General features: G+C 43.6%; 1 protein-coding gene across 5 annotated transcripts in view; it reads right to left on the bottom strand.

Moving 5' to 3' along the window:
* The window catches only part of FAM107B (family with sequence similarity 107 member B), a 78,018-nt gene that overhangs the window by 12,364 nt on the left and 41,040 nt on the right, over nucleotides 1–24,614 (bottom strand). Inside the window, exons 1-2 of one of the 5 annotated variants that reach the window (XM_019543678.1) lie at nucleotides 18,374–18,397; nucleotides 987–1,170 (exon numbers count right to left, since the gene is read on the bottom strand). In XM_019543678.1, the coding sequence (XP_019399223.1) occupies nucleotides 987–1,114 (128 nt within the window). In that variant the 5' untranslated portion in view covers nucleotides 1,115–1,170; nucleotides 18,374–18,397. Of the gene's footprint in view, nucleotides 1–986; nucleotides 1,171–2,180; nucleotides 2,304–2,487; nucleotides 2,563–18,373; nucleotides 18,398–24,614 lie in introns of those variants that run through there. The other 4 variants (XM_019543674.1, XM_019543677.1, XM_019543676.1 and 1 more) reach the window with 4 other exon arrangements.

Raw genomic sequence — 24,614 nt, 5'->3', positions numbered from 1 at the left:
CCCAGAATGAAACTTGTACAATGTATAGAAATGTACAGGCATCAAAAGAGCCTAATGTCAAATATATACTAAACTACCCTGTAAAGAAGGCTAATAAGAAACTTCCTTTTGTGACATCTTTGTTTTAAAGGTGTCCCTGTAATCTAGGGTCAGGCTGGGGCAGGGCAAAAAAAAAAAAAGCATTTTGTTTTGACACTGTGTTTGATCCATCTATCTAATCCCAGATAGATCCTGGGCAGGGTGTGTGTATGTGTATATAATTTAGAAGTTATATATCCAACTACTAACTTCTAAATTGAACGTGTATATCTATCAGATACACCCCTCTTCCAACATACGTTACATGCTGGTGAGTGAGAAAAAAAAAATGAAGAATTTCTTCTTTAAAAAGAGACCTAACCTAAGTGTTGCCTATTTCTGCAGAAATACCCTGGTCCATCAGATTTTTGTAGCTTCACAGTATGCTCACCATTGTTTTTTCCTGTGTTCTTTGATTAGCTATGAGACAGCTGTTGAAGAACTGAAGGTAGGCTCCAGACTCAACATCCCACTGAGATAAATGCGGCAGTGATTGTCCTCAGTGGTTTGCAGACTGCATCCATTTACATACATTCAGTTCAGATTTTAAAAGATCATCTAAAATGCTTTTGGGGAAAGGAGCTATCGCTGACTGTGTTTTTACAACAACTGTCATAACAGAGTCCAACCTGCATGAGGCCTATATGTGGTATTGCAATATGCCTATAAATGGTAATAATTAAGGTTTTTCGAAATAAGAACCAAAAGGGTTAGATACTGCAGCACCAGATGCAGCTGTCAAAAACAAAAAAAACAGATCAACTCCATCCAACCCAGCTATAAATACTGGGATTTTAAATATCACAAAAGCTCTATTAGCATTTTGGGCAACATGAGGTTTTGGCTGAGAACCACAAGTTCAGCTGCCACACACACACACACACAAGGTCATTTATTCACTTTTTCACCTTTTCTGGTTCATGAGCAGCTCTCTGTGCAGGTCCTGATGGTTCCGGGATGATTTCACAGGATTGATTAACTTCTGAGGTCTAATTAATTCAGGATTGTCATCTTCTATGTAGTCAGGTTCAGCCATGATTGTTCTTGGAATAAGGTATAGATCTTTGGGTTCAGTGTCCTCACCTGAGCTATCTGCAAAACACAAGAAATCATCCTGGTAAAAATACATTAACGGCCGTTTTAATGACTGGGGGGGGGGAGAATAGAAAAAGAAAAAGGCTGTGGTGTACATATAGCTACCATGTTATGTTGGTATTTAAATGCTCGTATTACACATTTATAAATAAAATTGACAATGGGTACATAAGTTGGGCCAAGGAGCAAATTACAGCAGCTTCTTATACTTTGCGAAAAGAGCATTACTGGGGAGGGAAAAGGGAAGAGAAGTAGAAAGCCACAAACCAAACACTTTTTCGCCTCAAAAGGTTTTCACGCTGTGAACTTTGATACTGGATTATTTTAGGTATCACATTTTATAGACTTCTGTATTGAGGACCCAACTCAGCAAAGCAACAAAGCACTTAGCTGAAGTTTGCTACATGAATAGTCCTATTGATTTTCAACGGATTACACATATCCTTTCCTGGTTCAGAGCTCAGAGTAGGCATTTCAAGATAGTGAGGTATCAGAAATATTTGAAACAAACAGCAATATTAAATAATGAGTGGCATCCACTCCTGGGAAGCTCACTGTAAGAACAACAGGAGAATAGTAGTTCATTTAGATTAAGAGTCCAATAGTACACGCAGGGCTTTGCAACAGAAGCACATGTTTTTTCAACAATACAATCAGCATTTTTTTAAGAATTCATTTAATTTGGAAAATACGCCCCAAAACCTACAAATGAAAATCTGCTTCTGGATCACAGTTGAATTCCAAATAGAATATTCTAAGTTTTGATTGGAAATTTTTAAGCTTCATGCCATATTATTCACTCTGTGTAAACAAACATAGCTCTGTTCACTTGGAGCCAATAAAACTACAGTGGATTCATACCATGCAAACTTGACTCAAAGTTACAAAAAGCTTAGCATTGTCATACGTAATCACAACATTAAAATAAGGACTTTTCTTTAATCTTAAGGTAGTGAGTGAGCTCCAACTCTGAAATAATTTGAACGTGACTTTCAATACTTCATGACCTTTAGCAGTGTCGGTCACAGGACACACAATTCCTGCATTTCAAATGAAACACCTTGGGCCAAGTGTTCTGTTCTTGTTACAACCACAGATCCCTGCTGGGGGAATCTGGCAACAAAATACTTGCACGAGAGAGTGAACAACTGATTTTAAGAACTAAAATCTCGAAGCGCACAGCAGTTTCAGAGAGACACTGATTTAACATTATATACATAAAAAAATACAGCCCTTGGTCTGGCTTGCTTTGTTGAAGAGCCGAACGCTACAGATTTTTTTCATATAGAACTAGTAAGAAATGGCAAGACTCACCACCTTTTTCTGGAAGAACAGCTGAATCTCTCCCTTTAACCAAGGCACAATGTGATCTCCTTTATTCTACTACTCAATATGGTTACCATAAAACTGTATCAGTTTCTCCCTGGTTAATTATTGATCTGGGATGATTTGTGTATTTATGTTGGAGGGTTCAGCGCTTGGGTCAACATCTGCTCTACGGGCCTTATTTGAAGTCCATGGGAATCAATGAAAGAATTCCTAGTAACGAATGAACTGAAAGTGGAGTCACAGTTTTAGTGCCAAGATTATTTTGGATTTGTACCTGCGTAGACGCATCTGAATTAGGCTCTTTGGACACTTTTACACATGCTCTGGGGGTGGGGGTGCTGCAATGTCTCCTGTATCAGATGGCGAAGGTGCTTGAAAATGGCAGCGGGGTGTACTTGAACTAAAGCTCATTTGACAAGCTTTAGTTGGAGCGCCCCACCATTTTTAAGCGCAGCGACACCGATACATGAGACACAGGAGGCTGCTGGAGCATGGCAATTGCCACAGTCCTGCAGACTTGATTGAGTCTGCTCCAACACACTGGAATTCGTGTTTCCGAGTAGCCTCTGTGCTTGTGTATAAGCGCCCTTTTTCCACCCCCTTAAATAACTTACATCTAGATCACAGAGCTAATTCCACTCCATGCATTTCATGCATCACCTGTTGGATTTAGTGGGAGTAACCATCCCTGCACAAGTAGAAGAGTAATGGCTTTACACTCAGCTCATCAAGGCAGGGGTGGGTAGGCATGTGCGTATGTTCGCATATGTGTACAGCATTCAAATCTATAGCTTCCCAACACTGGCTGGGACCTTTCTGTGTTAACTTGAGTAATATAATAAAACTATAGTAATTGCAGTAGTGCAAAACCTGGCTATGGCTCCACACCTGTGAAAAATCCTTTATTGATATAAATCACACTGTACAGCATAGGGTGGTAAAAGCAAGCAATAAGGCAGAAGTCCTCAACTTCAGGAGGGCCGACTTCAATGAACTGAGAAGATTAGTAGGAGAGGCATTGGGGTCTCGGAGCTTCAATGAGGTGGGAGTCCAAGATGGGCAGATGTTCCTCAAGAAGACAATCCTCCAAGCTCAAAGGGATTCAGTCCCAATGCACGCCAAGGGGAGCAGGAGCGCTAAAAAATCCCCGTGGTTCAGCAATGGCATCCAGTGATGCTTGAGGGCAAAAAAAGAAGGCATACAAACAGTGGAAGCAAGGGGCCATCACCAAGGAGGTTTACATCTCCATTGCTTGCGATCGCAGGGAAGCTGTTAGGAAGGCCAAGGCAGAGATGGAGCTAGGGCTAGCGACTAGAATTAGGGATAACAAAAAGTCCTTTCAAATACACAGGGAGTAAGGCGGCGGCACCGGGTAATGTGGGGCCCCTACAGGACAGGCTTGGCAATCTGGTGATTGCAGCAAGTGAATGAACTACAGACCCCCAAACAAGGGGAGGAGCTGGACTGGGAATTTTCAGGCCAGCTTGCAGAGGCACTTAAGGCAAGGGATGTAGTTCTCATGGGTGATTTAAATTACCTGGACATCTGCTGGGAGGAACAGTCAGCCAGGTCGGACCGTTCCAGGAGGTTCCTGGCCAAGATACAGGACCTCCACTTAATTCAGGAGGTGCACAGTCCCATCAGAGGAAATGCCCTGTTGGACCTGGTCCTGGCCACAGGCAATGACCTGGTAAGGGGCCTCCAGGTCCTTGACCACCTGGGTGATAGCAATCATTGCTTGCTGGAATTCACCATCCAGAGTTGAGATTAGTGGGAGAGGCGCTGGGGTTCGAGGGAAGGGGAACTCAGTGCCCAAGATGAGTGGTCGTTCCTTAAGGAGATGATACTCAGGGCCCAAGGGGTGACCTTCCCAACAAGAAGCAAGGGGGGCAAGAATGCCCAAAAACCCCCTGGCTCACCAATGACGTCCAGGAATGCCTGACTGCCAAAAAGGCGCCGTACACCCGGTGGAAGGGGGGTGCTATCTTCAAAGAGGGGTATACCTCCTCGGCTCAGGCCTGTAGGGGGGCTGTCAGGAAAGCTAAGGTGGACATAGAGCTGGGACTAGCGTCCAAGATCAAAAGATAATAAAAAGTCCTTTTTCAAATATATAGGGAGGATGAAGAAGGCACTGGGAAATGTGGGGTCCCTGCAAGTTATGCTGGGCAACCTGGTGGTTGCGCCAGAGGAGAAAGCAGACCTCTTTAACCAATTCTTCATTCACCTCTGTTTTCTTGTGCAGGGACCAGGACTTCCCCACCGTGATGCAAGACGGACTCAAGGGGAATGCCTCCAGACCTCAGGTTGGGGAGGACCGGGTTAGAGAGCTTCTGGAGGGGCTAGACTTGTTCAAATCAGCGGGTCCAGATGCTCTTCACCCCAGGGTGTTGAGGGAGCTAGCAGGGGTTATTGCAGGGCCCTTGGCATGGCTTTACGAGCACTAGTGGTGCTCTGGTCAGGTGCCAGATGATTGGAAGATAGCCAACACTCCACCTTTAAAAAAGGGAGGAGGGAGGACCCGGGCAACTATAGGCCCATCAGTCTTACCTCAATCCTAGAGAAACTCTTTGAGAAGATCATCAAGGAGCACATCTGCGATGGGCCAGTTTCAGGGATGATGCTTAAGGGCAACCAGCACAGTTTCATTAGGGGCAGGTCATGTCAGACCAACCTGATTGCCTTTAATGATCAGGTCACAAAAGCATTGGATGCAGGTGTTGCCATGGATGTAGTCTTTCTGGACTTCAGCAAGGCCTTTGACACTGTCTCCCACCCCATCCTCATTAAAAAATTGGGAGACTGTGGCATTGATGCCTACACAGTCAGTTGGACTGCAGATTGGCTGAAGGGTCATACTCAGAGGGTGGTGATGGATGAGTCATATTTGACCTGGGGTGAAGGGGGCAGTGGAGTCCCCCAGGGCTTGGTCCTTGGGCCCGCACTGTTCAATTTCTTTATCAGCGATTTGGACAACAGGGTAAAAAGCACTCTGTTTAAATTTGCTGATGGTACCAAAATTTGGGTTGAGGTGAGCATGCTAGTAGGGAGGGAAAGACTGCTGCAAGACCTGGCAGGGGGGTCAGACTTGAAGATCTACAAGGTCCCTTCCAACCCGACTTCTATGATTCTAGGATGATTCTATGAAAAAGCTGACCTCTTTAACAAATTCTTTGCCTCCATATGCCTGAACAGGGACCGGGACATTTCCCCCACTAGGATTACAGATGGACCCAGGGGAGATACCGCCATGCCTAGGGTCAGGGATGAGCCAGTTAGGAAACTTTTGGAGGGGCTGGACATGTTTAAATCAGTAGGTCCAGATGCTCTTTACCCGAGGGTGCTGAAGGCATTGGTGGAGGTCATAGGGGGGCCCCTGTCACAGCTGTATGAGCGCTCATGGGGCTCTGGCCAGGTACCAGGGGATTGGAAAATGGCCAATGTGGTCCCCATTTACAAGGGGAGAAAGGAGGACCCCGGCAATTATAGGCCAGTCAGCTTTACCTCGGTCCTTGGAATGACCTTTAAGAAAATTAACAAGGAGCACATCTGCAAGGGCCCAGCAGGGGAGGCAATGCTCAGGGGCAACCAACATGGATTCAGCTAGATCCAGACAGGTTACAGGGGTGGGCGGATGAGAATAGGACGCAATTCAACGCAGACAAGTGCAAGATGCTGCATCTAGGGAGAAGGAACCAGCAACACACCTACAGGCTAGGGAACACCCCTCCCGTCAAAACAGTGGCAAAAAGGGAACTTGGAGTCATTGTTGACTCCAGGATGAACATCAGCTGCCAATGCGATGAAACGGTCAGTAAGGCTAACCGCAACTTGTTGTACATCTACAGATGCATCACAAGTAGGTCCAGAAAGGTGATCCTTCTCCTCTATGCGGCATTGGTCGGGCTACAGTTCGAGTACTGAGTCCAGTTCTGCACACCGCACTTCAAGAGGGTCCAGAGGAGGGCCACTCACATGGTCAAGGGGCAATGGGTCAGGCCCTACCAAGAGAGGCTGAAGGGCCTGAATCTATTCAGCCTCTACAAGAGAAGACTGAGGGGAGATCCGGTGGCTGCTACAAACTTACCAGGGGGGACCAGCGGGAACTGGGGGAGGCTCTGTTCCCCCGGGCACCACCCGGAGTTACTAGGAATAACGGCCACAAATTGTTAGAGAGAAGGTTCAGGCTGGACATCAGGAAACACTACTTTACAGTTAGGGCTGCCAGGCTCTAGAATGGGCTCCCAAGGGAGGTGGTGCTCTCTCCTACCTTGGGGGTCTTCAAGAGGAGGCTGGACGGATATTTGGCTGGGGTGTTATTACCCCAGCACTTGTTCCTGCCCAGGGCAGAGGGTCGGACCTGATGAGCTGTTTAGATGTGTTCCGACCCTAAGAACTATGAAACACACAGTTAAAAGGCAACTCCCAATACATCAGTCATGCCAGCATTTTCTTACATGCTATGCCTAACAATTTATTACATCCCTGCCATGATGATTAAATAAATAAGTCATGCTTCTCTTTGGAAGAACCATTCTGTACCTCCTACCTTCTGTCTATTTTCTATGAAAGCCGATCGTCCTTATCATAGCCCTTGAATAAGCTACAATACATAGCCTACATACTTCTTTTTAAAAGGACAGGACAACTTGCATTCTCGCAGTATTAAGCTGGCACAATTCAGATGGCCAAATCAAATGTTTACAGTTCAGGTTTATTATGGGTTGAAAGTAAATACATCATATATTTTAATAAGATGTTGTCAGTTACATTTTATTGATGGTAGCTGTCAGACTTGTAACAACACTTACAATACTATAATATGCTGCAAAGATAAACCAGCAACAAACCTAAAGCTACTTTAACAAATGACTACCATTTGCTTTGAGAGAGAGAGAGAAAATGAGACAACAGATACAGAATTACCTACAGCAGACTTCTCACAGCTGAGGGAGCATTAACATCGATGGAAACGTAACTCAAATAATTCATTTGGTCTTGGAATGTTTGCAAAAACATTCTGCAGAATGTAACTCCATTTGGGAAAGCATCAGTAAAAACCACTCAGTCATTTAAAAGGGCTCTCCTAATTCTAAAAACGTGCCTGGATATAGCTCTGTGTTGTTCTTCCATTCTCCTATTTCATTTTTAACGGCTTGTCCTCATTGTAGTATCTAACCCTTTGAGGTCAGAAGTTGAGGTTTTCTGCTGCAACATGAACTGTTGGCAACAGACTAGAGTTGATACTACTTGCTCAAGAGCCGGAAACCGTTCCATATTCTATCATGCCATGAGTTTTCCAGCTGGGATTTTTAAATGAGAAGGAGGAAGTGAGACGCCCAACTCCCACTGGTCTCTTTCAGAGATTCCATTCCATTCACGGAATCAGAGCTGGAAGGAACCTCAAGGGTTGTCTCGTCCAACTCCCTCCCCTAGATGCAACCCCCTACATAAATGCAAGTTTTATCCCTAAACCATTTCAGGAAGAGAGAAATCCACCCCCTTCTTCAGAGCCTTCTTCAAGAGAGGATTTCATAATGGATGGGATTCAAACCTCCACAGGGCATCGCCAGTGCATTTCTTGTCCATTGCCACAGCCACTTGGCAACTACTACCCAGACAGGTTACGTATCTTTACAAAACAAAACTTCAATCAGTTTGTGGACACAAACTTGCAGGTAAACCTATAGTTTCTGATGCAGGCAACTAATCAAGGTAACAGCTATGCAATTCAAAGAGTTTTACAAACGGAAAGTACAGTAAATGTTTCACAGGTAAGAAACTGACAAATTGTTCCATGTGACACAAAAATTTAAGCAAGATGCAAATAAGCTACAAAGTGTTCCACATTCATTGTGGAACATTTTGTGGCTGGTTTGCCATTTTTATCATGTGACAAAAACAGATGAACATGGGGTATGCTGTAATTTATCACATGCTTAACAGGCTAAATGCATGATGAGGGTAGTGCTTTCCAGGGGCCAGAGACTTCTAAGAATTTGGCTTGCGTCACGTAAGCCAGAAGCTGGGAAGCTCAGAACAGAGCCACCGTCGTCACCCCTGGATAAAGTATACTTCCACCTTGAAAAATCCAGGAGACTGAGAAGAGAAAAAGCTCTTTCTACTCACAAAATGCAAAGTTAATCCATCAAAACACTTCTGATTCAAGTTACAATGTGTATGTACTGAGTGCTTTCATCAATAGTATTTAAACTAGTCATTAAATATACCCACTTGTTTTGAAACATACCAGTGCTACTTATAAGCATCTTCTTTCTACTGCTTTTCAATCTAATATTCACTCTCCCTTCTACAATTAGTAAAAGCAAATTTCAGTAACTTTTCCAAAACAATTAATTTGCTTTGGCTATTCTTGGGTATAGCTTTCTGATTGTACTTTAGAGCTTTCTAGAATTCTTGGCAGCAATGAATGCATTTAAAATAACAACAAACTAAAATTTACTTTGGTTTTTCTCGTGTGTTTTGGTTTAAAGACATTAAGTTACCAGAACCACTATTTTACAAGCAAGCGAGAGGCTCCTCTAAAGCAGGGTGGCCAACCTGCAGCACATGGGCCAGAAGTGGCATGGGCAACCCGTGTGTGGGGCATGGCAGATCAGGAAGTGGACGGACAGCAAAATGGCAGATAAGGTCTAGATGAGGCAGGAAGCACAGTGTGGGCAGCAGAAAGCAGAGCAGCAGTTGGGATAGCAGAGTGGCATGCAGGAAAGCTGCAGGGACAATTTGTGGCATGCCTGCCAAAAAAAGTTTGGCCCTCACCGCTCTAAAGCATTTGTTGTTAGTTGTATGTAATATATTAAGAGCATACAGTTCACTGGTCTACTGGTACTTGGCAGCAATGAAAGCATTTGAATAAAAAGAAACAAACTAGGATTTACTACTATTTTTCTTGTGGGTTGTGGTTCAAAGAAATATTTAACAGGACCACTATTTTACAAGCAAGTGAGAGGCTCCGCTACAGTATCTGTTGTTTATAACAGGTAATCTATTAAGAGTATACAGTTCACTGGCCTACTAGTACTTTAATTCAAGGTGAAGGAGCTTGCAATACAGACATTGGGTATGGCTTGACTGACCTTGTTACCCAAGCAGGAACAAAATACCATTTATCCACTGTGCTACTAAATCAGGCTAACTTCTTGTGAACTTTGGATTTTATTATTTTTATACATTTTTTAAAAAAATGTCACTAAAATTGACATGATCAGAAACAAAGGGTTTTGACTTTCCAAACGGAACAGGAAAAGTATTTGTTAGCCATATAACCGTGGGCAATTTTCCGTAACAAAAAAATCACATGATAAAATCACTTAGGTATAGGCTTCATGTCTATTCAGAGATAACAAAGCTACTCCAAGCTATCACATCAGCACTTCAAGTTCTGAAAGCCAGAACAGACGGTCAGACGGGTTTAAATCAAGAAGAGTCTCACCAGTCAATTCAATGGGAGTAAAGGCCTTTATACTCTATATAATTTTATCCATGGACAGAGAATGCTGTGAAGCCAGCATCCACCCACGTACCTTCCAATGAACACATAGGGGCTTATTATATTTTTCATTTCATTTCAAACCTGTTGACTGTATTTATACTGGGATTTTTGGAAAAGGGCTATGGGCACTTACAACAGGGAAGCACTAGTGTAAACAGGGCTACAGGCCGCCACAAGCATTTTCACCATGATCTGACCCAGCTTCAGACCAGGTCTTGACAATATGGTGCTAAGAAACACTTGGGCAGCTTTGCTTTGTAAATGCTGTAACAGCTGTTTGCGAATATGGGAGAGTTATGCCAAGAAAGTCTTAATTTTCATAAAAGGTTTGGAATTTATTTAGAACACATTTACTTATATACATCACCTTTATTTTCTCCTCTGTTATTTTACAGTAGAAATCATCTTCTCTAAGAAAACTAATTTAAGGTTTGAATTTCAAAATTCTCATGAGATCCCATGTTTGTAGGATTAGGTATACATAATTATTTCTGGCTGTGAATGCAGACGCTGAGTTGGAGGCTGCTTTAATAAAAATCAAAGACTAAAAGGACATAAAACATCAAAAATAATAAACTTATGCAGGCTTTGGAGAACTCCGTTAAAAGCTACCAAGCTAGGTTTATTCACATGATTTCAATCTTTTTCTTTTGCCCAGATAAACTTTGAACTTAATCATGCACAGAAGTATTAACTCAATCATTTTAAGTCTCCTAAAGTTAAATCATATTCTTTAAAGATCTGGAACATCTGTTCTGAATGTCCTATAAACCATCAAACGCTATTTTTGTAAGACTTACATTTTTAGATCATTTAACCACTGCACAGACTTGTGGTTTAGTACAAGTAACCCAAAGGCATTCTTTCAGGAGAAATATGATACCATTGGCATCCCCGCCCCCCCCCCTCCATTATCCTGATTTTAAGAGGAATTAGAATAAAAATACCTCAGCATGACTCTGCTCTAAAATTACATAAGTAGTGGACCTTGAACAACCAGGCTTAGCTGGAAAAGGGCTGCTTAAATCTCTGCTAAACAGCTTTCCCTTTTCCTGGTACACAATGCACAGAACAAGGCTTACGTACATCAGCTACATACCACTACAATTGCTGTAGAAATAAGGCTCATGATGAATACAAGAGACTCCCGATTGCAACCATTTTGTATGGACTGATCCCAATGCAGGGATTATATTTTGAATAAGTGCTGTTTGTTCTCTTCCTAATTTAGGGAAAGACTTCTCAACCCCCACCCCCCCACCTTCTCTGCCCATTTGAAGCCATGTGCAAGGGATTATGAGCTTTGGACAAAGGAAAGAAACAGAAAATCTGGCTTTTAGGGATGAAAATGCAGACAGCGTCACTACCCACCTTTTATATAATAGGCCAGTGGTTGGAGTACTTGCCTGGGAGGATGGGAGTCTTTGGGTCTGGCCCCTAACTCCAGGGACTGTTTAAGCATTTTCCATTTAATAAGCCATTGGCTGAAATGCAAAAACAGTCCTGGGACTGAAACACAGAATACCTCCTCATTGGGTGACAGTCAGATGTCCTATTATCTCTTTTTTCTCTCCCTCACCGCCTCTGTGGCCCAATGCATCTCGATTACCCAATAATCCAGCTTCAGGAGGAAGCTGGAGCATGCCCCTGCTCCCACCCCTGCTCTGTCAAAGCTTGCCAACTCTTCTGGGAAGCAAGGTTTGAACTCCTGCATGCTGAAGAAGGTCTGTTAACCAAGAGTCCCACTTCCTGGGCAAGCGCTCTGGTCACTAGGCTAGATTTGGTTTGTCGGCAGCATCACTATCTCCTCTCAGCACAGCTGAACTCTAAGCAGGCCTACCACAGTGGGTCCCTATGCACACTGAGCCTAGACTGGGCCCCTTAGTGGATCTGTGCATAGGGGCACCTACCTTGTAAACCCCAAACAGGACTCAGGGAAAAGAGAAGTATCCAAGACATGCAGCTCAGCCAAGCTGATAGCACCTCCAGACATGCACTCAAGCGCCTCTGTACTCTCTTACTAAGCCTATCTTCAGTGGAGCTGTAGGTTTTCCTCTGTAAACCACTTGTGGAAGTGCGAACTTGAAAGTTAGGTACCCGATAAAGGATAACGTAATTAGGCCAGCCATGCCTGAGACACAAACACTACAGTGTTAGAACATTTGGCTGCTTAGAACGGTGGTGGAGGAGGTCAATTGAGCTACAGTCTCACATATGGCAAAAAAGGTACCACTACCAGCAATGACTGGATTCTACAGGTGCACTGATAAAGATTTTTTTGGTTGATACCGATGGCTGGTTATTAACCAGCCATATCAGGCGATACCAATCTAATCGCTAATATGCAGCCTGCAAGATTGGAGAGCAGCATCTGGCTGGTAAGTGTGAGGGCAGGTGGGGGAAGGAGCATGGGGGGAGGGCAGATTATTTCCTTACCCCATTCCCTCCCTTACCACAGGAGCCTCAATCTGCCGCGCCAGCACCCCTTCCCTCCCCCGCCACCAACTTACCAGCCAGGCTGCCTTCCTGGCCATGTGCATACTGCAGTTGCACATATGCACACAACATTCATCAGTGATGCTATGGCTACACTGACCAAAAAAACCTCAATTGCTGATAACATCAAATTTTCCTTTTAATTGGTTCTGATCCAACATAGACTGGTACACTGGTGTGACTCTAATGCAGGGGTTTTCAACCTTTTTTAATAAGTCTGCTGGCCAGACATGGAGCAGTGGGGGCAAGTGGGTGGCGCGTGGCTGGATGCAGAGTCAGTGTGGCGGCCGTGCGTGAGCTTTCCCTGGTGTCCGGCTGGCCAGGCAGCACCTGTGCGAGCCACAGAGGGACACAGCTACCCTTGCCCACCCCACAGCCCTGCTCCTAGGAGGTGGTGGTGTAGGGTGGTGAGTGGCTCTGCTCTGTCCCCGCCCACCCACACATATCCCTTAGGACCTTCCCAAATACCCCCGGGGGTATGCACAGATTCATTAATTATGTGGCTGCCAAGAGACTAAAAGCCTCATCCTACTCCCCTTGGTAATAGCAGTAAAGCTTCCACTCACTCGCGCCATGCAGAAGTCAGTCTGAAAGACCACAGTAATGTCAGGGCTTTGGAGTCTGGAATGAAGCAGGCCCTACTAGCCACTTCAAGTAGATATTAAATTAGTTAACTGCTCAAAACCCCTAAGAAATCCAAATAAACCTTTAGTTTGCCTTCCCACCTCAAAATACTACAGCAGCTGTCATGTCAACAGAACCGAGATGGGACATCCACACCACAAGAAACCAGAGCGTGCTGCATTGACATAAGGGTGTTTGCACTGGCAGATTTATGGACGCTCAAAGCAACAAGACGGGGGAATACATGAGGCAGCATTCTCTGCTTCTCCAATTACTACATACAAGTACCATGCCAGGAGCTGTTTATGGTTTCTCACTTCTTTAAAAGGTAGCATCTCTTTTTGAAACACTGCCAGACTGACTCTCCCACGGTGCTTCAAAGTTGAAATAAGTCACATGAGCTGAAGGATATCCTTTGTCTGAACAGCACCCAACAGAGCACCTACGCTGAGGACTGAATCGTAGTTCATTCTCTTGGTCTCTGATCTAGATTGACCATGGATGGAGAAAGAAATAAAGGCTCAAAGAACGTGTACACTTCTCTTGGAAACTGGAGGGCATGGTAGACAGAGCTTGTTTCTACTGGTCCTAGAGACTTTACCTGGTGGGTACAAAAGTCTATGAAGAACAGACTCTCTCTTAAGCAGCAATTTTGGGAGGCTGCTAGAGGAAAAAGTTCCAGCTAGCAAAAGCTGAGAAACGAGTGAGGGGAGAAGAAAGGGAAGCCATCACTTCAAGGCTATTTGGACACAGATTTCTATATAAGATGAGTTGTTGAGTGAGAAACAGGGAATCCAAAAGTAAAGGGGAGGCTAGGGCCATATCTAAGCTGCCTCCATGCCGAGACCCAAGGCAGTGTAGCCACTGTAAAGCCTTGAGCACGTGCCTAAAGCCACTTTAAGCTTCCCCCTTGCATCCTTGCTGGTGCACAGCTCCATCCCCAATCCAAGGTTGCTAAGTTGCCTCATTTCCAGGATTTGGTGCTCATTAAATGGGTGCAAAGTCAGAGCATGCTGCACATAGCACAGAGGTGGTGTGGACAATCCCCAGGGCTCCACTAGTTATTTATCTTATCATATCACTTGGGGAGTCAAAAAACCCACCAAAAAACCCATCAGTACCCCATTGCATCAGGCACAGCACATGCGTAGTGAGGTAGCCTATGTTCTCAAAACTTCACCATCTAAACTGAGCAGACAAACAAGAAGCTGGGAGAGTGAGAGAAACCTAGAAGAGTTGGACTTGCCCATGGCCTCCAAGGTTGACTGTCCCCTACCCATGGGACTATTCTGCCTCCGAATCAGATGCCAAGAAGAATCAAACCAAGCTCTACAGTCTTCTGGGTACTTTTGAGCATCAGATTATCCTTTTTTACAATAAGTTTGCAAAGAATTTCAGGTTTCTCTCACCCTTTCAGTGAGCATGATACCATATTCTTGTGGATGTTCATCACACACCCCTTTCTTCCCTCTTCCGCCTCACCCTCCCCAAGAAGGGACACCGGAGAACAGAACACGTGCTGGTGACAAGGAAAAGATCCAATTCTACCAAGGGCTTATGGCAAAGCGGGACCCAGAATATTTAATTCTGCAGGAATAAAAGATTTATTGAATGCAGAGGTACGACATGGGCACCCACACACCTCTTGACCACAATGCGATTCACTTTACAGGAATTAAGTAAGATTTACTAAAACCATGTAACTGAGTATATGAAATCTGGCTCGTACTGAAGTGTGGGTATGTTAAGCAGTGCAAACTGCAGTAAATCTGACTTTTAGGAGAATCAGATGATTCAAATCATTGCCTGCTGGGAAATAAGACACAGTAGACTAATTTGCATAAACACTGTTCCCCAAGAGTGATTAGCAATTCATTAATGTGCCAGTTGACGTTAGTCCAGATATAACCCAAAGCCACAATAACGTCCTACCTACCCTTAGTTTAGTTTAAAATGTGATTACTGGAGGCCAAACCCCTTCCTCACCCAAAAACACCAAGTCCTACTTCATCTCTTGCAAAACTATGTCAACATCAATACCGCCTCACCAGCCTTGACCAATAACCTTAGAATTAGGACAGAGCTGGATAAACCACACTTGTGGACACCACACCCAGGTAGAGCAAGCAATGCAAGTTCAAGTCTCTTTAATAGGAAAATCCAGATATCAAGGACAGCTTCTCCAGACTTTGACTGTAGTGAATTTTAAGAATACTGTCAAACAGTGTCACCCAGTGGTAGACAACTTCCTTCAGACTGTAGCAGAAACTATTATTGAACAAAAAACCCAATATACACACACCTAGACACACACACCCTAACAAGATCACAAGAAGGATGACTGTAGATAAAATTGCTACAATTTAAAAAAACAGTGGAAGAAATCTTATTTGTAATCAGTACTTGGGGTATGTACTGAAGATGACATCACACCCTGATGGCTCTCTAATTTAAAGAAAACAGATACACTGCAAATTACATTAAAGGGGACACCAAAAATTATTTTACACACAGACACAGGCAGCCAGTTTTTATGGGAGTGTTCAGCACCCAAGACTAAGAACAGTGGAAGCTGCTAGGTGTTGAGCATGTATGTAGATCTGATCACTTTGTTTGACATCAAAATGGAAACTGGTCCATTTTCAGCTCTTGTGAAAATCTAGCTCCTAAATCCTTGGCAGGATATCTTCAGGTGAAGTGCATGCATTCACAGATGGTGTTTGTACTAAGATTTGATAAAAATGGGTGCACAACAAAAAAATATGCTTATTGCCATGACAAAATGTAAAATCCTGCACCTAGGAACAAGAATGCAGGCCATGGCTACAGGGTGGGGGATTCATGGCATTCAGCAACCCTGAAAGACACATGGTAGGACAATTAGCTGCACACAAGCTGAGCTTCTAGTGCAATGATATGGCTCTGGATCTCAGGAGCAAGTCCTGGTCATATCACCACCTCAACCCTATGCTGTGTCCTGAAAGGAAGGAAGGAGAGAGCAAAGAACTGACTTTCTCCTTTGCTCAACACCTGTGACCCTTTTAAATGCTCTCTCTGACTGCTCATGATCTGTGGTTCCCATCACAACTTCATACTTCAGGAAGTAGAGACATGAGGGTAAGGCCTGATATCATCTGGCACACAGCAGATAAAGAGCAACGGAGCCTGTGCACCTTTTTGGACAGAAGAGTGTTTTTTTCTAAGGAAGTACACAAACTCCCTTTCATAGACACTTCAGAATGGCACAGTTTGAAAATAAAAACAAACAAAGCTTTGCACATATACACACACACACACACACACACACACCCAGAGCAAAATTAGAGTTTGCTCTAGCAGAACAGTACCAGGATATGGCTGGTCTACTTTGAGGCTGTATTTGTACCAAACTGAATGAGGGTTTTCAGAGGTGACTGAAGAGAAAAAGCACTCTCCCCTTCCATAGCTATCTGCTAAATCCTATAACCGAAGACTAAAACATTTTTAAAAAGCTTAAAATGTTATTTAGGGATGGCTCCGATCTGTCAGAGAAAAGCTTGGTCAACTGGGGGCAGGAAAATGATACTTCATAATTACCCTTTTCTGTAAGTCTGGAGAGAACAAGGGAAGAGGTCTGCCTAGCCTCAGACACACTCTTAGAGACCCTTTTTTTAAAAAAAAAAAAAAAAAAGAAGAAATTGTTCGTGTTCCAAAGCAAATCAGCCAAATTTAGTCCAAATCCATAAGTTAGTCCAGAACCATAAGTGACCCTACAACCAGCAAACATCCTCCACCCCAACCTGGGGCTTTAGATATTTCCAGTGTCTTTTGGCAGGCATCCTATGTGCAGGTCCAAGGGCTTGGGGTTCAGATGCCTCCAAGTTTCGCCTACCCTCAGACATATGGCTGCAGGAACAAGCTAGAGAGGAGCCTCCCATTTCCATAAAATGGGCATTACACCCCAACACTTCAGTGGGTACTAAACCATGCCAGACAAACAGAGTCTAGCAGTCCTACCACCTCTACCCACCAAATCCTGTTGCTGGGCTTGCCTTGGAAACCCCTGTACCTACACAACCAGCCAGATTCATGACTTCCAGTCAGCCCCAATGCACTTACACAGTGCATTACAAACACAGTCTGATCAATCTTCCGTCCCCTTGCAAGGAAAAAAAAAATCTCTCACTTATCTCAATCTTAAGGTACAAGGCACAGAGCACACAGCAAGAGAGCCAATCTGTAGCAGAGCCAGGAACGGGACTCTGGAGCTCCTCACTTCTAACCCTCTGCTGATTAAATAACCCTGCAGGCCTGGAAGGAAAAATCACCCTCCAGATCAGAGCTTGGTTCCTTGTTGTCACGGGTCCCTGTTTAGAGGAAGCAACAGCTAGTAGGAAGGTAGTGCCGGCTGTCCCCAAGGGCATGGCATGGCTACACAGCTGATGAGACTCACCCCGGAGTGACACAGTGCACACAACTCATCGCTCCCACTCCATACACAACCAATCCCAAAAGTGAGGCAAAGTAGCCAGTTTAGAGCAGCCCTGAGCATGGCTCTGGCTCACTATTATAAGGACGGTAACAGAACCACTGCAAAGTGTGTACGTTGCTTCATTTGGGGGATTTGGCATGTGCAGAATGGGAGCAAGTGGGCAGCAGTGCTCCCAAGCATGAAGGAAGCATGGACGTGCCCTGAAGCACATGTGTATGCCCAGCCAGATCAGAAGTTGCTCATCCAGCTCTCCTTCAGCCTGGAGGACAGAGGGAAAAAAAGATATTAAGAAAATCTCCCCATTAGCCTCACAATAGAATCCCCTTGCCAGCGCCCTTGCTGGAACAGAAGTGCGCTGGGCTTATTTTTAGATAGAGAAGCTGAAAAACTGTGCCTCGCTCAGATTTTGACAATAAAACAGCCTAATTAATACGATGAATAGCTATTGATAACAGCCAATTGCCAGCTGTACCACTTCATATCTGAAACTGCCTCTGTTCTTTATTCATCCAATGCACAGACAGCTCAGTGGGCTATTAGGCCCAGCATGTGCTACAATCAAGGAGAGGAAACTTCCAGGCCAAAAAAACATTCTTGTTCCATGGTCTGACAGTAAGCAGCATGCCAAAGACATCTCTCGAGAGTTGTTTCTATGTCCCCCAGAATGAGCCTGCTGTGCAAACCTACAGCTATTTGTAGGTGGTAGGAGGAAAAGATGAGGGAAAGCCTGCCTTCTGATACCTACACTCTTAAATGGCAAAAACACCCACCTCACTTATTAACCAAAGGGACAAAATTGATGAACAAATGGCCAGCTACGCTTAAGATCCCTCTGTTCCTTAGTAAATCCCGGTCTCAGACCAATTTCATCAATCTGAGTAAGACGAATTAGTTCTTCCCAGCTCCTGCAACCGTTTTATCCAAAGTTTCTCAAATTCCAACGGCCACCGTGTTGTGTACATGCACCTTTCTGCATTGCATCAGTTTCCCAACCCATTTGCTAAACAGTATTGCAGCACAATCAAGGAACTCCTAACTAGATTGCAATTTTTCCATTCTTGGATATTAGGCCAGATTTGGGTACATTGTGTTTTACCACGTTCAAAGCAGTTTACTTGCAGACAAAAATAGCCAGGGGCACCGAGAATAAGGAGCACTTTGCATGAATTGAGTAACATGCAAAATTGGATCTGCACCTGCTGACAGACACAAGACGGACTATTAAGCAGAAGGAACATGGTCTTGCAATTCTGGTAAAGCCCTCTCAGTCATGACGAACGTAATCGACTCAGTGGCTACTTCGTGACTGAGCAAGTCACTTGGGCCTGTATTTTCAATGTCTCCTTTTGCAGTTGTACGTGATGTTAGGAAAGAAAGCGCTGGCTCTGTCAAAAGCTAAAAAATAAGGCAGTGGTTCTTAACATTTTTATACTCAAAGTCAGCCTTCAGAAAATGTCAGATCTAAGTTTTTGCTCATTTTCTGAGTACAGAAAGCAACAGAGCAATTCTGTTACAAAGAGCTCAGGACGACCACAACAGGTCACAATGTTTTTGACGCTCCAGAGTCCTGTTTGAAATGTCTGGGTCAATCTTGTGAATCACATGTAGGTATTTGCATACCTAACAATGATAATATTGTGTGGCACCCCATGACACCACTAACAGGATCTCACAGCACTCCAGGGTTCTGAGACACCCTGGTTAATAATCACTGGATTGAGGGTTAGTAAAATATTCAAAAGGAATTTGAGTCAATGAGTTAGCTCTGAAACCTCTCTTCCATACTGGAAGACTGCAATACCTTGGTTCATGGTTTTATCTAAGGTGTGGCTATAACTATTTTGCTTATTTTTATTAATATCCTTCCCCCCCTTCCAGAGCTCTCATTTGGATCCCCCCTCCCCACATTACTTTCTCACTTTAAAATGTAAACACACAAGAGATATGAAAACCCCTGTGAAAACTATACTAACAAATAAATTGAAAGTACTGCTCCTCAGAGATGAAAGTCCACACTGAAAAGCCATCAATAAGGGGCTGGAAGCCTGGGGGTTTAATTTGCCAATTGTGAATATAAACACCTACCTCTAAAGCATGTTAGCAAAACGGTAGAAAAATCATATATCAAAACCTGTCCTCCTCTAAAACAGCATGGACTCTTCAAAGGTCTCAAAAGGAAGAAAATATATTAGTTTTAGAACCAGCCGCATGACTTTACCACATACGGTGTATTTCTTAGACCACATTCATCATTAAGGACAGTTGAAATCACAATTCCATCCTGATAATTGCCATCTTGTTTTGAAATAATGATAGGTTTGTCCCTATTTTGTTATAATGTATGCTGTCTAGAGACCATTTCAATTACCCATTTGACCAATATCCAACGGGTTTCCCTTTCATTACACAATGTTGCACTATATCTAAAGACCTCTCTACATAGAGACCATTTCTGAACTATGCTTAAAAAAAAAGAGCTAATTAATACAGTTGAAGTGGTAGAGGTTTCGAGCTTAGTGAAGGCATCAGTAGATGAGTTCTAGCTGTGCTGATCAGGATCAGACTGGGACATGCAAGGGAAACAACAGGAAAGAATTTGGAAAGAAAACTTCACGAGGAAACTGCTGGCCACTTACTTTCTCCACCAGTTGTCACAAAAGATATTGCAGCAAACTGACTGACGTGACAAGCACAACCAAACTTGACTGAAAGTCGTAAAAAATATCTTATTGCGATTCTGTATGCCAACGATGCCCACAGCCCCAAACAAAGTAGTCTGACCATTATGTATTCATGCAGTATAAGAGAATTCTTGCTCGGGAAGCTTACAAATCTAAATAGGGAAAACAAGGGTAGGAAAAATACTGTATTGCCAGCCCACATTGCAGGTGGGGAATGAAGGCACAGTGAGGTCACATTTAGCTTACAAGCTCTTTGGGGTGGGGGCACTCTGTCATTCTGTTTTTGGGGTCATGCTTATGCCTATGACTTTTAAATACTGCAATAATTGTAATAAATAGTGACTTGGACAAAGACCACTCAAGTCATCTGTGGAACACCTGGGAAAGGAACCTGGATATCCTAAGTCCCCAGTGTAACGAAGCTGGGGTGACAAGGGCACTAACTTAGGGGGGTGGGGTGTCACAAAACTAACATCTGCTGCCTCAGCCACGCCACTGGACAGCTGGGAGTTGTCACTGATCCAGGGGCCCAGTTGTCTTGTTATGCCTCTGTCCTAAGTCCAAGTCTCCTCTCAAAAAATTTGTTATCCCACCACATCCCAGACTTCTGCAACCCTGCCTAATGCATGCCAAGTTCTGCATAAACAGGTAATATAGTCCATATAGCATGTCCTTTGACCCAGCAAGTATTTTCCATATAACAAAATGGAGGGATCAGGACCATTCATTTCAATGGAAAAAGCAAGTTTTGCTGTTAAAAATGAACACTTTTCTGATGGTTTTAAAATATAAATGTATAACCTCCACACCATATCTCTTCGGTGCAAGTGGAAAAGAGACAGAAAGCTTCCTGTAAATTTGGTCAATTTTGAAACTACTTTTTTCCTTTTCTTTTGTGGATAAACACTGAGATAGTGGAAATTTTAACAGATCCAGGAAAGGGGGGGGCAGGGAGGAGGGAAGTGAGGATCACCGCTAACTTGTGCTAACAGTCAGTATAAATATTTTCCATTGAGCAGTGAAATATGACATCAGAGATCTAACTAGCTGGAGGGCCGAGTAGTAATATCCTAGACTCTGCATAATGTAACAGCACACGGGTCTCTTAATAAAAGCTTTCACAATACCAGTAACAATAATAGGCAAGGCAAAGTTTTTTCTGAACAATAACAAAGAGCCAGAATCAATTCCTCAAGGCAAGTCCAAAGACTATCAAATAATCCCGTCTCTCGATTGTTAGGCTTAAACGTGAAATTGTTTCTAGAAATGAAATACATATTATTAACCAGCAAATGGGAGAGAGCGCTTTGAACGCCTAGGTCTCCAGTTCAATGGAGTCTACTTCTGGTATCTGTTTAGTCGTTGTCCAATACTAAGAGACCTACATGAAAGGAGTTTGCCAGAGCCAAAATTAGCGTTTAAGTATCTGTGTTACAAAAGCCACAACTGTGAACAATAGCTAGAAGCATCATGGGAACTTTCAACATAAACTATACAACAGACTTGAAATCATTGCACGTATCAAAGCTACATATATGCTAGTTGTGCCCACACGCGCCACATTTCAGATCAGATATACCTTTAGGCCCCGACACATGTAACATTTAAGATGTGATTAAGAGGTAAATCGCACCTTAAATAGTAACCTGGTCACATGTGCCAAGTCAATTTAAGGCATGATAATGCAGTAAATGTGGCTTATTTGTAATATGCTGTAAACTGAACACGTGGCCACCTGGGACCTGTCAAGAACCCATGTGCCTCCCAGCTGGGCAGTACACAGGATTTTATAACTCCCTGTGCACTGATTGTCAGATGCGGCCAGATCAGGTAAATACGCTGATTTATGTACATACCTGCTCTTTGACCAACCGATTGAAAATAATTCACGTATTTGAGGTACAATTGTCACAACATTTCTGAACCACTTAGGTTCCAAGTCCCATTTTCAAAAAAGAAAAAAAAGTCTTAAGCATGTAGTAGCCTACATGCCTATCTCCGTTGCAATCAGAGGTCTGACAGCAGTGTATATCAACACATCTGAGCTAGATTTAAAGTAAATAGATTGTGTTTTGATTGTAGCGTGGCAACAGCAGCCTGAAACTCTGTGCACACTAAACCGCCCAAATATTAACTGTGGGTCTGAAGCAGGTTTTACCACCCATGTGGAGCCTAGGCTGTTTCGAGAACTCTGTTCCTGGTACTCAAGCTAGACATGGCCAAAAGCTCAACAAAACCAGTTGGATTCAGGCTCCTAAATCACTTTTGTAAGTGAGATCTTTGAAAAATATTTACCTTTAATGACTCGTAATCAATTCTGCAATCTCCTAGGGAGGGACAAGTGGAACTTGTGCTCTTGCTTCAGAAAAAGACATGTCATTTAGATGTTAAACAAGTGTTTGGTTTGAACCAATCTAAGAGGAGGAAGAATTGCAGCAGAAAGTCCCACCCCTCCACCCACAGATGTTTGCTCTGAACGGACGCCCTGTCCTCTATTGTAGTATAAAACATTCCTTCAGGGAAGTTTATCTGGCACCTCCATTATCATCTTTAACAGCAACAAAACAACGGATTTGGGCACCTTGGGCAGAAATCCCCAATTTGGTCACCCTGGGTAGAGAACAGGGCCGCAGGGTGAGGGCCAGAGTGCCCTAGCTCCCTTTGTGGGGCAGGACGTGGGTTCCTTAAGAGTTATTTTGGTGCCCCTCTGAATGGGCACCTAGGGCTAGTGCTCGCTTGCCCATCCCTATCTGCACTAGTGGTCTATAGTATTGCATCTTGTGGTTTAATACCCAGCAATTCCACAGGGGCCTTGAAAAATCCAAATAAGTATCTACCTTCATGAGGTGCATGGGTGGGGGGTGGTATTATTTTTAAATACACATTAGCAAATAGTGGAATTGTTAGAAAAAGCCTGCTTTCCATTGGTTTAAGTGAAGGCCTAGCATCCCTATTGCCAGAGAGGAGGCAAATCTGGTAATTTTTACATGTGTCTATGCATATTAGACTTTTTTTCAAGCATCTTTTTCCACGTGAACATCTGGTTATGATATACATTTCAATGCTTCAAGATGCTGCTTAGCTCAATTTACAAAATAATTTAAAAAATGACTAAGAGTTCAGTAAACAGATGAGCTCAGTAAGTCTTTTCATAAAACTGCTTAATATTTCAAGAAGTGCCCAATCTATGCCGACGTTGCAGAGCCAGGTCGAAATAACAAGCTGCTTCTTCTGGTAAAGCGTGTTTTTTATTTGGGGGAGGTTTCCATGTCTGTCGGCAGCCCAAGAGGAGAAATCTACAGGGGAAGAGCTTTGGCCCTTATTTCCAGTAAAGATCTGCAGCAGGATTTCAGATGTCTTTCCCTCTTCTCAGCTGGGGGCAGTTGCATGGCTAGGGGGTAATCAAACCCGACTGCCAGGTGGCTCTGGGATCTGCTTGAAGTGGCACATCTATATTGCTTCTGTGACGTTCCTCAGATAGTTGTTGGGAAACGTGCCTCACCTCCGGTTTGGTACGCATTATACCCAAAATGAGGCGAGGAAGTTGTTCTTGCTGATGAACTCAAACGTGCTGAAGATGCATCTCATGAGTGGCAGTGGTCACATGTAGGGCAGGACTCGGTGGCCAACGCACGCTTCTCAACAGAGCACTCCTTTCCACCACAGAGGCAGTATAGATATGATGCCCACCCCTTATCCAAGCATTTACTGGAGACAACTGCTGTATTAAGAGATACAACTATTGTATTAAGAGATACTTGGGGAGACAAGCTGGGCAAATCCTGTTATACGATAAAGCTGCAAATATGGGGCCGAAAGTTGAGAGTGTGCCCAGGGGCCTTTCAAAAATTCTTGTGATGACGGCAGAGAAACAAAATGGGAGAGACCTCAGACAGGGCAGCAGCTTGGTTACCTGTCCAATTTCATGGGCTGGACTAATCTACAAAAACTAGGACCGAGCCCTATTTATTTATTTACTTTACTACATCACAATTTTCCCTACGCTAAAAAAAAATACCAGAGTGGAATCCTGGGTCTTCTGAAAGCAATGGAAAAACTCCCACCGACTTCTGTAGGGTCCTGATTGCAGCCTAAGATTCTTAAATTGGTACGCTCAATTTGCCCCCTTTCCCACCATATTTCCAGTATGCTAGTCACTTCCAGCTTCACACACCAGGGAACACAAAACCACGGAAAGCAGCCTTTACAATCATTTCCTGTATTACTCACCACATTGTCTACAGCACCATTTAGACTAATCACTTGGATAATAAAATGAACACAAGTGCCATTAATATTGCCGGTCTGTAGCAATCATCTAACATTAACC

This window comes from Crocodylus porosus, unplaced genomic scaffold (assembly GCF_001723895.1).
Source record: "Crocodylus porosus isolate Cpor-Errol unplaced genomic scaffold, CroPor_comp1, whole genome shotgun sequence".
Taxonomy (NCBI): Eukaryota; Metazoa; Chordata; order Crocodylia; family Crocodylidae; genus Crocodylus; species Crocodylus porosus.
This window is presented reverse-complemented; position numbering and strand designations above follow the sequence as displayed.